This window comes from Narcine bancroftii, chromosome 5 (genome assembly GCF_036971445.1).
Source record: "Narcine bancroftii isolate sNarBan1 chromosome 5, sNarBan1.hap1, whole genome shotgun sequence".
In the NCBI taxonomy this organism is placed as follows: domain Eukaryota; kingdom Metazoa; phylum Chordata; class Chondrichthyes; order Torpediniformes; family Narcinidae; genus Narcine; species Narcine bancroftii.
In genome coordinates this window covers 254,658,451-254,674,334 of record NC_091473.1, presented here as the reverse complement: position 1 = coordinate 254,674,334, position 15,884 = coordinate 254,658,451, and the positions used below count along the sequence as shown (strand labels likewise).

Below are 15,884 nucleotides of genomic sequence, written 5' to 3'. Positions count from 1 at the left end.
AAAGAGAAAAATAGTAAAAAAAATACAAAAAGTGTTTTAATGAAATTATCATGATTGCTAAAAAAAATCCACCAATTCATTTCACTGGTAACTTTTTCCCCCACAAGTATTGTGAAGCAATATAACATGTAGACATGATTCCCCAATCTTTAAGTGTATCTGCACCTGCCAAACTCAAACCCTGCTGCATTTTTACTGCTCACTTCTCGCCACAGACCACATGGTAAGTTTCAGTTAAGCAGCGTTTGTATTTATGGAAGTTGGCCCACTAAACAAACCATTTTGTAAAGGAGGTTCTTTTAACAAACCTTTCAGAAACCTGGAGCAGAGAAGTGGTGATAGAGCAACAACGGGATTTTTTAATTATACACAAATGTGGATATCACTTTGTTGCCAGTTCTTATTTGTCCATGAGCAACTTGCTGGATCATTTCAGAGGGGAGTTTAAAAAATTAACCACATTACTGTGCCTCTGGAGTCTGATCAAAGCCAGTTCGGATGAGGATCACTGATTTTCTTCGCTGTATGATGTTAGTGACAGTTGAGCTTTTACATCAACCAGGAAGTTTCATGTTCACTGTTATTTTTATGCCACATTTATTCTGGATCAGAATCTATTGGCCATGAACAAGTCAGCGTTTTGTGACAGCATCATCATAGTGAAAACATTCATATTAAACCATCTTAAGGGATTACGGGATATGGGGAAAAGGTAGGTGGAGTTCAGTTCTTATTGAATGGTGTAGCAGGCTGGATGGGCCAGAGAGCCGACTCCTGCTCTTATTTCTTGTGTTCTTATGTTCTTTACAACATTAGTATAAATTTAAAAACATTAAATACTTGTGCAAGCAAGTAAGGCCGTGTCTTTGGTTCATTGATCATTCAGGAATCTGATGGCAGCAGGGAAGAGGCTGTCCTTGTGCCGCTGGGTGCTCGTCTTTAGGCTCCCGTACATTTTTCCACCAATGGTAGCAGAGTGAAGAGGGCATGGCCTGGGTGGTGGGGGGGTCTTTGAGGATAGAGGCTGCTTTTTTAAGATACCACCTCGTAGACTTCCTCGATGGAGTAAAGTCTGGTGCCCCTGATGTCGCAAGCTAAGTTAACAACTCTCTGGAATTTATTCTTGTCCTGAGAGCTGGCACCTCCATGCCAGGCAGTGATGCAACCCACCAGAATGCCCTCCATGTTACAACTGTAGAAGTTTTCAACAGTTTTCAGTGACCTACCGAATCCCCTCAGACACCTCACAAAGTATAGCCGCTGGCGAGCCTTCTTGGTGATTGCATCAGTGCGGAGGCTCCAGGACAGATCCTCAGAGATTTTGACATCCAGGAATTTGAAGTTCTTGACCCTCTCTACTACTGAGCCCTCGATGGGGACTGGGTCGTGTTCACCTAACTTCCTCCTGAAGTCCACAATCATCTCCTTGGTTTTGCTAACAATAAGCACAAGGTTGCTGTCATTACACCATTCACCGAGCTGATCTGTCGTTTGTGATTCTGCCGACAACTGTGGTGTCATTGACAAACTTATGTTCTTTAATTGAATTTAAATTTGAAGTGTCACAATGAGATTTGAATTCATGGATAATACCAACTACAGTACAACTCTAATTATCCAAAATCGGATTATATGAAATCCTCCTCTATCTGAAATTTTTGGACCCAGAAATTTTTTTTGGATAATTGAGGATTTCAGAAAAATCAGAAATCCTCATTTATCTGAAAAAATGTGAAGCTGAAATTATGTCATTTCACCTCTGAAAATTTTTGGATAAACCAGAATATCCAAAATAATCTGCAATCCTCCAGAGCCAAACAGACGACACAGGTTGAAAAAATTTTGGAATTTTGGAAAAACCCCAGTAGAATTTTGAGTTTTTGGTGTTGGATTTATCATATTTTATTCAGTATTTTTTGGTGAGAATTAAACATTATTTCATGCTTAAAAAGCCTTCCTTTGTTGTTTAAATTCTGTTTGTTACAAGTGATTTGCTGTTGCTACTGGGCGGTTTTTAAAAAATGACCAGTTCCCTGAAGAAACCATTTATCCGAAATAAGCCAGTCCTGACCATTTCAGATAATCGGAGTTGTTCTGTACTTTGCTATCATTTCATTGCTTTCGCTTGTGTACTTTTTTTTTATGAATTTGTATTTTACTGTTAGAACAAGGCCAAATTATTTCACCAAATCATCTAGAACACTGGTTCCCAAAATTTTTCGGGCCTCTGGGCCACATCCCTAGTGCCCTTCTATACAACTGTGATGGCACTGAGTGGGGTGGGGTTAGTGGCAGCACTGAGCAGGGTGAGGGGGGCAGATAGTAATGATGCTGAGCAAGGTGGGGGGAGGGTTAGTGGCCAAGCTGAGGGGGGGGGGGCGTAGTGGTGGCGCTGAGAGGGGGTTGGTGGCTGTGGCTGCAGCAGCTGTGAGTGAGGCGTCAGGAGGCTGGTGCAGGCTTATACCCCAGAAGGCAATTGACACCCAACCAGGAGGGGCTTGATCCATTCATGCAGACTGATTGACAGTGGCCAGGTGTTGTCTTGTCCCCTTACACTCCTGCAGGTACAGAGGTGTTGTCCTGTCCCCTGCAGTAGGCCGGTGGTGTACCACCACAGTGGCGGCGCTGAGAGGGGGGTTGGTGGCGGTGGTGACACCAGTAGAACATGACAGCCACCAGACTAGCTTTCGCAAGAACGCCTTGTCACTATTGATTTTGCTCACTACTGCCACCCTGAGTGTGGCCAGAAAATTACTGCACTTGCTTCTTCATTAAACTTTGCAGCAGACTGAATAATAACAAGACAGAAGTTTCAGAACACCCCTTTTCCCTCATCGCCTCCTTGGATCTTTCCACCGCCCACAGGGAGGCAGCAGCACCCACTTTGGGAATCACTAGTCTACAAGTTTAGAGACACCAACAAAGGGGTATTAAATGGTCATCATAAGATGTACGAATGACTGTTCAGGAGGAGGTGTCAGAAGCTACTGAATGTGACTTGCACAGAGAAAGGCCTTTCCTTCAAGCCCCGTGGCAATGGAACACTGGCATCAAGAGAAAAGTCAAAGGAACGTAAAGTTTAAAAGGTTCATGAGCTCATGTCTTGCAACTTATTTTTGCAACTGGGAAAGTGCAACAAATATTCACCAGACTGATATCTGGGTTGGAGTGGCTGCAGTAAAGTTGTCATGTGAAGAGATATTAAGTAGCCAGGGCCTGTACCCTCTTGAATTTAGGTTTAGAGAAAAGAGAGGTACTTCTGTAATAGACATAAGATTTATACAGAACTCAAGAGGATCGAAAGAATTGATGTTTCCTGGAATCACGAGAGTCAGCTTCAAAATAAGACATCAACTATAGAGGAATAAATTGAGAAGAAATTTCTTCATCCAGTCAATGTTTATTAAAGATATTAATGGAACAAAGTGCCATGGAGTTGGTATTAAAAATGTCTCACTGAGGATGAACAACCATGAACTTTTTGAATAGTGGATCAGGCACACTTCCATTTCAACTCTCATGTTATTCTGATTGCCTTTATATTGAAGAAAGCAAAGACCTCTGTCAATAATGCAGAGGAGTCCAATTCAATGGGAACTCCTGGAGTACACATTCTTTTGTTAAACGAGGCCTGTGGCTCAAAATCATATACTCCAGTCCTACCTAGAAAGGTTCAGGGACCGTTGACACAAGAATTCTCCAGCTATTTATGTCCCCAATATTTCATCAGATGCAAGGATCGACAACGAGATAGACAACAGACTCGCCAAGGCAAATAGCGCCTTTGGAAGACTACACAAGAGTCTGGAAAAACAACCAACTGAAAAACCTCACAAAGATAAGCGTATACAGAGCCGTTGTCAAACCCACACTCCTGTTCGGCTCCGAATCATGGGTCCTCTACCGGCATCACCTACGTCTCCTAGAACGCTTCCACCAGCGTTGTCTCCGCTCCATCCTCAACATTCATTGGAGCGCTTTCATCCCTAACGTCGAAGTACTCGAGATGGCAGAGGTCGACAGCATCGAGTCCACGCTGCTGAAGATCCAGCTGTGCTGGGTGGGTCACGTCTCCAGAATGGAGGACCATCGCCTTCCCAAGATTGTGTTATATGGCGAGCTCTCCACTGGCCACCGTGACAGAGGTGCACCAAAGAAAAGGTACAAGGACTGCCGAAAGAAATCTCTTGGTGCCTGCCACATTGACCACCGCCAGTGGGCTGATATCGCCTCAAACCGTGCATCTTGGCGCCTCACAGTTTGGCGGGCAGCAACCTCCTTTGAAGAAGACCTCAGAGCCCACCTCACTGACAAAAGGCAAAGGAGGAAAAACCCAACACCCAACCCCAACCAACCAATTTTCCCCTGCAACCGTGTCTGCCTGTCCCGCATCAGACTTGTCAGCTACAAACGAGCTTGCAGCTGACATGGACATTTACCCCCTCCATAAATCTTCGTCCGCAAAGCCAAGTCAAAGAAAAGAAAAAAAAATTTGGGTACTTTCTCCAGTTTTCCTCTCTTATCCACTTTATAAATTAAAGTGACACCAAATTCACTTCTATATTTGTAATTGGCATGCAGGTAAATGTACTACATAGTGACTTTTGTGTTCAAAGGCAGAATGTTAACTTCTATTGACAGAATAGTTTATTTCCTTAACCTTCTTTTCTTTACCCTGAAGAACGATATTCTCCATGGCTGAACGAGCATTTAGCAGCTCATTCTATCAGTTGGTATAGAATTCCATCTTCTCCTCATCCAAGATCCAAACCCAATTCCCATTTTATATTCCCTACATGGTGATCAGCATGGTTTTTGAGGTTTAGACTAGCAGGGGAGTAGCTACGTCATATACCCTAGACCGGCGGAGCGGTCCTCTTCTAGGGGGCCATCCTCTGCGACTGAGCGCTGAGCTTCGGGAGGGACGCACATGGAGCTGAGGGAAGGGTGACACCCGCCTAGCCAGCCAGATCAGCCGAATCATCCCTAGCGATCAATGGGGTGACAGATGTCGCAGCCAGATCACCCTCACACCCTGATCAGCATGGTTGATACTCTTTCTATCCCAGAACTACTTAAGACAACGTCGTAACTCCATCACTGTCTCAACTGATATCAATTATTTTAGCAGCACTTTCCGGTGATCCTTTTCAACAGATTGTTGAGAAGCTAATACATGTTTATTTTATTAGTTTAATGCATAACAACCGAATAGACAAATTATTATTATTTTTTAAAAGAAATGCAAGTCATTGTATATTTTATTCTGTATATTTGGATAACTATAATTCTTTCTTTGGCTTGGCTTCGCGGACGAAGATTTGTGGAGGGGTAATGTCCACGTCAGCTGCAGGCTCGTTGGTGGCTGACAAGTCCGATGCGGGACAGGCAGACACGGTTGCAGGGGAAAATTTGTTGGTTGGGGTTGGGTGTTGGGTTTTTCCTCCTTTGTCTTTTGTCAGTGAGGTGGGCTCTGCGGTCTTCTTCAAAGGAGGTTGCTGCCCGCCGAACTGTGAGGCGCCAAGATGCACGGTTGGAGGCGAGATCAGCCTGGGCATTTTCCAGAGTTCGACATGACAGGGGTGAAATGATGATAGGAGGAGGGGCAGAGAAAATTTCTGCTTCTGGTGAAAGATTAACTCATGGCAGCAGCTAACATTTGCATTCTGGGTGAGAATTGAAATCTAGCTACTACAGCTCAACATCTGTAATCAAATTCAAAAAGGAAAGATATATCGTTACTGCTCGAAACTGATAATCTATGGTTTTGCTCATTCTGTCTGTGATTTGAACATTTGCCTGAATATGTTATTTCAAGGTTATAGCTATATGAATTAAATAACATTACAATTTGTCATTATCCATAGTCCAATATTCACAGGAGTGAAGCTGGAGGCACGATTCTATACATTTCTGAAAAATGGTGTCAAAATAACAGGAAAAACTACTAAGCTTCTTCATTATTCTCTGCTGAGTGTTCAACACAAGTTCCCAAAATATTAACTTGGAGAGGAAGGGGGAAGGTTCAGTTCCTCTCTCTAATATTGCATCTGCATTTGTTGTATTGCATGGCACAGAATGTTTTTATCTGGTTTGTGTTTGAGCGGAGATATACCCCATAGTTAAATGTCTAGCAAAATAAATAATCTATCTATCTGATCAAAAATTATAATTTAACTAAACAAAGTGCATACAAAAATCGGTTTGCTCTGTGATAATGGCCTCTACCCACATCCTGTTTTTCAGTTTTACAGAATTTCATGATGTATGAATCTCATTTTAAGGATGAATCACCAGGAGGGTGTTTTTTTTTTAATTTTATTTTTAATTGGCATTAAAACGTACATTTATCCACAACATAATAATTAAAACTACGACACCAAAAAATACAATTTTTATTTATTTTATCACCCACCCACCCCCTCCCTCACCAAAAAAAGTAGGAAAAAAGAGAAAGAAAAGCTTGTCTAATAAACTTGTATCCTTTAATTAATTAATTGCAGTTTACATAATAATCTTAAACCATAATTAATTAGGTTGGGTTGGATAGGGGCATGGTGGATGCTGCGGGTAAAGTCGTAGCAATAAAATCCATGTAGGGTTTCCAAATCTTATCAAATTTTTCCAGTTGATTCCATAAATTATACGTTATTCTTTCTGATGGTATAGAATTTAATCATTCTGTTTGCCATCGATTCAACCCCACAATATCACCAGATTTCCATGTTACAGCTATGGATTTCTTTGCTATTGCTGCACTTAAAAACTTTTGATAAATATCTAACTTCAATTGGGAAATATCTCCCAATAAAAATATTCCAGGATCCTTCAAAATTTGCGTCTTCAAAACTCATCCCAATAAAATACTTCTATCCTTCCAAAATTTATCTACCTTTTCACATGGCTAGACTGCATGCAGGAAAGATCCTTCTTCTTTATTACATCTAAAACATTGATCAGAACAATGAAGTGCATGTAATTTATATGGAGTATAGAATATAATTGACATAAAAAATTAAATTGTACTATTTGATATCTAACATTAATTGCATTACTTACACATATACATAATTTTGACCCTACTTCTTGAATCTGTATATTTAAATCTTTCTTACCATCTGGATTTAGATTTAAATAAATCCTTTTTCTGAATTGTCTCTTGTAATTTGAAATGCATGTTAGTAATAAATCTTTCAATAAATGCATCTGTTATTTGATATTAAAATGGACTTTGTTCTGGTAATTTAAAATTCCTCCATAACTTGCTTTTTAAATATGATTTAAGTTGAAAATAAGAAAAAAAGTGTTATGTGGTATATTATACTTATCTTTCAATTGGTCAAAAGTTTTTAAAAAATGGATCCCATAAAGCAATCCCTTATTTATTTTTATTCCACAATTATACCAAACATTGAAATACGATTGTTAACCATAAAAGGAATTAAAGGATTTTGATTTAATATCATTTTAGCCAACTAATAATTCTTTGTTCCTCTTTCTACATGAACTCCATTCCATACTGTAAGCTTCAAAATTGGTGGATCTGATTTTCCTTTTAATAATCCCTCAGGCCATTTATATAAAATATGTTCAGAATTACTTTCTCCTATTTTACTCATTTTGATTTGGATTCATGCAATCTTTTCATCGGTCTGATAACAAGAAGACAAAAATCCAAGTTGAGCTGCTTTATAATAATTTTTAAAATTAGGTAATCGAAATCCCCCTTGATCAAATTTCCATGTTAATTTTTCCAATGCCATCCGAGGTGTTTTATCCCTCCAAATAAATTTTCTTACACTTTTATTTAAATCCTGAAAATATTGGTACAAAAATTGAAAAAGGTATGGTATTCTAGGAAAAATATTCATCTTCACACAATTAATCCTTCCTATTAAAGAAATTTTCAAATCTTTACATCTTAATAAATCTTCTTTAATTTTCCTCAATAAAGGTATGTAATTTAATTTAAATAAATTATTTAAATTCTTATCAACATTAATTCCTAAATAATTAATTGTGGCGTTCTGCCATTTAAATTTTGTCCTTTTTTGGTCTCGATTATTGACAGCACCAGTCCCGATCATTGGAGCTATAACAGTGTTGTGCTGACCGCTACACTACCCCCCCCTCCAATTCTCCATAGGACAATCCCAGTGCCATTGTGTGACTGTTAACACTACAAATGGGGAATCATAATTAGTATTCCCAGCAAATCTGAAACATTGATGGGTTCTATCTCCAAGACCTGCTGCCTGACCTGCTGAGTTTTTCCAGTATTTTCTGGTTTTATTTCAAATGTTCAGTGTCTGCAATTTCCTTTTGATTTTCTGTCTAAATGCTTTGCTTAATTTCAATAAAAGAATTTTTGATGAAATATTCTTCAAACTACGTAACTAAATAAATGCTTATTTAAAAACAGAGATCCCGGTACTACACAATACATGTATGCATACAATTCTCTCATCTGGCCAAGTCATGTCACTGCACCAGTTCAAGGCCCATTTGAGGGACACTTCCGCAAGCTAAGGTGTAAAAATGACTGCGATTTTTAAAAAAATCCTTATTCTCCTAAAGCAAAGTTTTAATAGTACTTAACAGCATTACAATGCTAAATCTTCATTTAGAACATCAGATCAGCCCCTATTTCCATTGTGGAGCCCAGAGACACTGGAAAATCAGAGGGGATGGTAGCAGTGGATAATCTTACTCTGTGCCTACTACTGTAATACAATTAATATGCCAACTTTGTTCTGCTGAGCTATTTAAACAATTGTTATCCTGCACCCTTTGATAACCTCAATATCTTTATACAATGTGGGAAGAGATCAATAATTTAATTTGCAAATAAGAAACTGGCAATGTGGTTGTCAGTGATAGGGAGGGGTTTAGGAATGGAATTGCTGTTGAATGGAGAATGCCTCCCCCTTCTCTTTCTTCCATTTTTGACAACCTATTTTTCAGTTCATTACTTGCAAGGACTTTCCCTTTGTGATGCAAAGATTGTGTGAGTGATCAAGCATCCATGATCCATAGAGGTCAAAGATATTGTTCCACATGTCAATAGTTCAACAATGTCAATGTGAAGGCAGAGTTGTCAAGTGGTAACAACTCACAAAGTGATCTCTGAGTTATCAATTGTGCCATAACCCACAGAAAACAATCCCATCAAAGCCTCATCCTCTTGAAGGGGCAACTCAGAGAGGGAGGGAACTTTTGGGGTTAAGGTATTAGTGGGTGTGGGAACTGTGGGGGTACTTTATGTCTTAAATGTGTTATCGTACATTAAGTTTAATAAGAGAACACTAAGATGAAAATGGGGAAAAGGGGGATGGAGGTGGCGAAGAGGTGGAAAAGAGGTGATTGCAAGATTTAAGATGGCCATGTTGAACTATATGACTATAAACATTAATGGAATACATAACCAAATCAAAGGGAAGAGGCTACTAAATTTATTGAAGAAGGAAAAAAATAGATACAGCATTTGTGCAGGGAACACATCTAACTGAAGTGGAACATAACAAATTAAAGAGAGACTGAGTAGGACATGTAGCGGCAGCATCTTATAATTCAAAAGCTAGAGGTGTAGCCATACTATTTAACAAAAATGTACCAATTAAAATAGAGGAGCAAATATTAGATCCAGCAGGGAGGTATGTAATGATAAAATGTCAGATATACTCAGAATTTTGGAATTTGCTCAATATATATGCGTCTAACGAGGAGGATCAAAAGTTCATGCAGGATATTTTCAGACACACAAGGAAATATATTGATAGGAGGAGATTTTAACCTTAATTTGGACCCAATGTTGGATAAAACTGGAAAAAAGAATAAAGTAGCCAAATTTATGGTTAAATCAATGCAGGAAATGAAACTTATAGATATATGGAGGAGGCAGCACCCAAGAGAGAAGGAATATTCATATTATTCAAGTAGGCACAAAACTTACTCAAGGATTGGTATGTTTTTGTTGTCGGCCCATATTCAAGGGAGAATTAGGAAAACTGAGTATAAAGCTAGATTACTATCAGATCATTCACCCCTATTATTAGCAATATATAATATTGCAATGGATAAATTGAGGGACTGGGCAGATCCATGGCAAATGCACTACAATGTGGATAAATGTGAGGTTATCCACTTTGGTAATACAAACCGGAGGGCAGATTACTATTTGAATGGCAATACATTAAGAGATGGGGAAGTGCAGAGAGACCTAGGGGTACTTGTACATCAGTCTCTGAAGGCGAGCATGCAGGTACAGCAGGCGGTTAAAAAGGCAAATGGTATGTTGGCCTTCATATCAAGAGGGTTTGAGTCTAGGAACAAGGATACCTTATTGCAGCTGTACAGGGCCTTGGTGAGACCCCACCTGGAGTATTGTGTGCAGTTTTGGTCACCTTATCTAAGGAAGGATGTTCTTGCAATGGAGGGAGTGCAGAGGCGATTCACCAGGTTGATACCTGGAATGGCAGGAATGACTTAGGAGGAAAGATTGCGCAAATTGGGATTGTACTCGCTGGAGTTTAGAAGATTGAGAGGGGAACTCATAGAGACATATAAAATTCTGGCAGGACTGGACAGAGTGGATGCAGATGGGATGTTTCCAAGGATGGGAAAATCCAGAACCCGGGGCCATGGTTTGAGGATAATAGGCAAGCCATTTAGGACCGAGATGAGGAGGAATTTCTTTACCCAGAGGGTGGTGAATCTGTGGAATTCATTGCCACAGAGGGCAGTAGAGGCAGGTTCATTAAATCTATTTAAGAGGGAATTAGATCTATTTCTTCAGTATAAGGGTATTAAAGGTTACGGAGAGAAGGCGGGGACGGGGTACTGAACTTTAAGATCAGCCATGATCTCGTTGAATGGCGGAGCAGGCTCGAAGGGTCGAATTACCTACTCCTGCTCCTATCTTCTATGTTTCTATAACTGTAAGACATCCCACTAAGAACATATGGATGGAGTTTAAACTCCATGCTACTTAAAAGACAGGAATTTAGGGAGTTTATTGAATGCCAAATTAAAACATATTTTGAAATAAACACAGAATCAGTGAAAGACAAATTTATATTATGGGACGCAATGAAGGCCTTCATTAGAGGGCAGATAATAAGTTATGTGACTAAGATGAAAAAGGATTACAATTGGGAAATAGAACAGTTGGAAAGGGAGATAGTAAGTACAGAAAAGGAATTAGTAAAAAGGGATGATATAATGAAAAGGAGAAAATTGGCGGACAAAAAAATTAAATACGAAACATTACAAACGTATAAGGTGGAGAAGAACATAATGAAAACAAAGCAAATTATTACGAACTGAGAGAAAAAGCACATAAAATATTAGCCTGGCAACTTAAAACAGAATAAGCTAAAAGAACGATACTGGCATCAAGGAAAAAGGACAAACAAATTACATATAATCCAATAGAAATTAATGAGAACTTTAAGGAATTTTATGAACAATTGTATCAAACTAAGAACGAGAGAAAAGATGACAAAATAGAGGAATTTTTAGCTAAAATTGAATTGCCGAAATTACAAGAAGAGGAACAAAACAAACTAATAAAACCATTTGAAATAGAGGAAGTATAAGATATATTAAAAAACCTGCCGAACAATAAAACACCAGATGGATTTCCAATAGAATTTTATAAAACATTTAAAGAGTTATTAATTCTTCCTCTCCTGGAAGTAATGAACCAGGTAGAAGAAACACAAAACTTGCCAGATTCATGTAAGACAGCAATAATTACAGTAATACCAAAGACAGGGAAGGATCCATTAACACCAGCATCATAGAGACCAGTATCTCTACTTAACTCAGATTATAAGATAACAACGAAATTTATAGGATAACAATGAAATTATTAGCAAACAGATTGGCCAATTGTACACCTAAAATAGTAAAACAAGATCAAACTGGATTTATTACGAAAAGGCGAACAGTGGATAATGTCTGTAAATTTATTAATCTAATTCATGCAATTCAAGGAAATAAGAAACCAACAGTGGCTGTTGCTTTAGACGCAGAAAAAGCCTTTGACAGAGTAGAGTGGAACTACTTATTTTAAGTATTACACAAGTTCAGTCTACCAGAAAAAAATATAAATTGGATTAAAGCATTGTATAATGGACCGTTGGTGAAGGTAACAGTAAATGGATATGTATCGAATCAATTTAAATTAAGTAGGTCAACTAGACAGGGATGTCCATTATCCCCCTAGGTGCTTGTTCACCTAAGCAATAGAACCTTTGGCAGAACTGATAAGAATAGAAAATAAAATAAAAGGAATAAAAATAAAGGAGGAGTATAAAATCTGCTTATTTGCAGATGACATCATAGTATACCTAACAGAACTAGAGATATCAATAAAAGAATTATATAAGAAATTGAAGGAATATGGAGAAATATTGAAGTACAAGATCAATGCAAATTAAAGTGAAGTGATGCCAATGAGTAACGCAGATTATACAGAATTTTAAAAAGAATCACCATTTAAATGGCAAGCCCAAGCAATCCAATACCTAGGGATCAGGTTAGTTAATAATTTAAGCCACCTATACAAACTAAATTATCAGCCACTAATAACGAAATTGCAGGAAGACTTAGAACAGTGGAAAGAACTGCCATTAACATTGATTTGGAGGGTGAACTACATTAAAATGAACATGTTCCCAAGGATTCAATACTTATTTCAAACGTTACCAATTCCCTTAACAGAATTTTTAAAAATGAACTAAAGACAGGAATAATTGCATTAATATCAAAGAGAGGGAAGGATCCACTAACACCAGCATCATATAGACCAGTATATCTACTTAACTCAGATTATAAGATAACAGCGAAATTATTAGCAAACAGATTGGCCGATTGTGTACCAAAAATAGTAAAACAAGATCAAAGGAAATTCTCGTGGAAAGGGAAGAAACCAAGGGTAGCGATAGATAAATTAGCAGAGAGGTATAATCAAGGTGGTTTGCAGTTACCAAATTTTAGAAATTATTATAGAGCCGCCCAATTAAGGTATTTATCAGATTTTTACCAGACAAGGGAAAAACCAGACTGGACGAAGATAGAACTAGATAAAATAGGCAAGAAGGTACCAGAACATGTACTTTATAAGTGGGATGATAAACTAGTGCAATATAAAAACTCACCAGTATTGCATCATTTATTTAATACATGGAAGAAGAGCCACTTAGAAAGAAAAAAAACTAATTACCAAATACCAAAATTATTATTGACGCAAAATCCGCTAATTTCTTTTACAATAGATAACCTTTCCTTTAGAGAATGGGAGAGAAAAGGAATCAAAAGAAAATTGTTTTTTGGGAAATAATTTATTAATGTTTGAACAGTTGAAGTACAAATATGGATAACTCATGGTACAATGTTTGCATATCAATTGAAAGCTTATTTAAAGGATAAATTGGGAAACAGACTGAGATTACCAGAAGGAAGCAGCTTTGAATATGTGATTACAGACACAATGATAATTAAAAGATTTATAACCAACATGGACATTAAGCAGCAAGATAAGGAAAATGATGAAAAACTATAAACCTAAGCTGAAGTGGGAAAAGGATTTAAACATAAAAAATGAAGTATGGGAAAAGTTATGTTCTGGAACTATGAAGAATATACTAAACACAAGATTACGTATGATTCAGTATAATTGGTTACACAGGGTATATATCACTCCTCAAAAAATTTTTTAAATGGGATCCAACATTATCAGATAGATGTTTTCGCTGTGGGAAGGAAATGGGAACAACATTACATGCAACTTGGACATGTGCAAAGGTGAATACGTTTTGGGAAGAACTAAACCAGATACTAAATAAAATTATAAAAAATAGCATACCAAAAAAGAGATATTTCTTTTAAATAACATAAGAATTAGGACTTAAATTGAACAAACCACAAAAAAAATTCATTTATGATAACATTATACATTTTTTTGCTACTGCTAAGGTGAACTTGGAAAATGGAAGAAGCCATGAGTATACAACGATGGTACATAGAAATTAATAAATGTATTCCATTGGAAAAAAATAACATAATTTAAAAAACAAAGTCACAATGTTTGAACAAATTTGGAAACCATACATGGTTTGAGCTTGCCTCAAACCTCCATCCCCTAAAATGAAAATGGTAAGACAACAAAATGACTAGATTCAGTGTGTAATAAATAGACGACGCATTTTTTTGTTTATTTTCCTTTGTGTGAAGATATTATTTTATGGTTTTATTGTATTGTATATGTTGAATACTAATGGGTTTTGGGGGGTGGGTCGAGGGGAGGGAGGTAAAGGGGGGAAAAAGGGAGAAAAGGTCACTGTGTAAATTTAATGAGAAACGTTTGTACATATTTTGGCTGACATGATTCACAGTGGGAAAAATAATTTTTAAAAAATGTCAAACAAGCATCAACCTCCCAACCATTGTAAAACATCTACATGAAGCGTTGCCCCAAGAAGGCAGCCAACATTTTCTCACCACTTCCTTCAGGCAGAAGGCACAGAAGCCTGAAGTCCGGCACCTCCAGGTTCAAGAACAGGTTTTTCCAACAACTCTCAGGGTCTTGATCCTCCCCATACTACCCTAAACCGAACTATAAACTACTCCAGGACCACCAAAAGATTCATCTGCACCACTTTTTTTTCTTGCACAAACTCCAAAAGTGAATATTTTATTATCTCTTTTTCTGTCTTGGTATATGGTGGTAATTCAATTTAGACTATTGTAGTTGGTGTATCTTAGTGGCACAGTTGTGCGGCCGCAGAAAGTAAGAATTGTGGTCCATCTTTACTTGTACATATGACAATGAACTCTTGTCATAATTTCTTCTTCTTCATGAGACAGCAAACCTTCAAATAAGTCTGATGCCTTAAAATAACCATAGTCACCCTTCAACATATCGGTAATACATTCCTACTTTCTCTAAGTTGTCAATTATAGTTTCAACAGGTGATAGGCAGCTAGAGAGGCATCTTTATTTAATTGGCAATGTCTCAAACATTTTTCCTCGCTGAAGTTCAAGGACAACAGCTCCTTGAACAAGCTGATGATTAGGGCTGGTGTCTCTGTTCTCTCAGCCATTCTGCATTAGAAGGAATTGCCATATAAATTGCATCTTCATTGTTCAGCTGATTTAGCTTGACCAGCCTTTTACTCAGGGCACACCATGTGGAAGTGATAAGACAATTAGGATACAATTAACAAAATAATATTTTTTCCCAAATCTCATCTACGACACAAAGTCTACAATATCAGATGAATATGGTTTGTTAGCTCAGTGGTTAGAGTTCTTTACTGCAAAGTAAGGTTATGAGTATTTTATAGAGTTTGGGACGTTTAGGGTGATTATTTAAATCATACAAAGGTCTGGACAACTAACTGATCTAAGGTTTCTGACCGGCCAACCACTTTGATTCCTACCCAAGGTCATAGAAATTTAAACAACAGGAGCAGGAACTGGGCAAAATGTCAATATATTCAATCACTCAGCTTTCACTGCTCTCGGAGATAAGAAATGCTGATAATTCACAACTCCCCAAGAAGTGAAATTCTTCCTTATTTCCATCTTAAATGGAGAAACAATACCTCCAGAGCCATGGAACACTGCAGCACAGAAACAGACCTTTCAGCCCATCTCATCCATGCCAAACTATTATTCATGCTCTGTCATACACTGTTCATTTCAAAAAACAAATCATTAATTTGGTGTGTTTTGACTTCAGCCAAGACACTCTCTAGTAAAAACACAATGCTGGAGAAATACAGCAGGTCAAACAGTGTACTTTTTTAGCAAAGATAAAGATATATAACCAGCGTTTCAGGCTTAAGCCCTTCCTACATTTTGTTCATACCTTGAT

The 15,884-nt window shown here is 37.8% G+C and overlaps 1 protein-coding gene across 1 annotated transcript in view; it reads right to left on the bottom strand.

The window, feature by feature from the left end:
• Positions 1 to 13,360: 13,360 nt before the first annotated feature.
• LOC138765238 (ras association domain-containing protein 5-like) overlaps positions 13,361 to 15,884 on the bottom strand; it is a 36,562-nt gene continuing 34,038 nt past the window's right edge. The window contains exon 3 of the mRNA XM_069942235.1: positions 13,361 to 15,174. Within this exon, the coding sequence (XP_069798336.1) occupies positions 15,145 to 15,174 (30 nt within the window). The 3' untranslated portion in view covers positions 13,361 to 15,144. The remainder of the gene's footprint in view (positions 15,175 to 15,884) is intronic.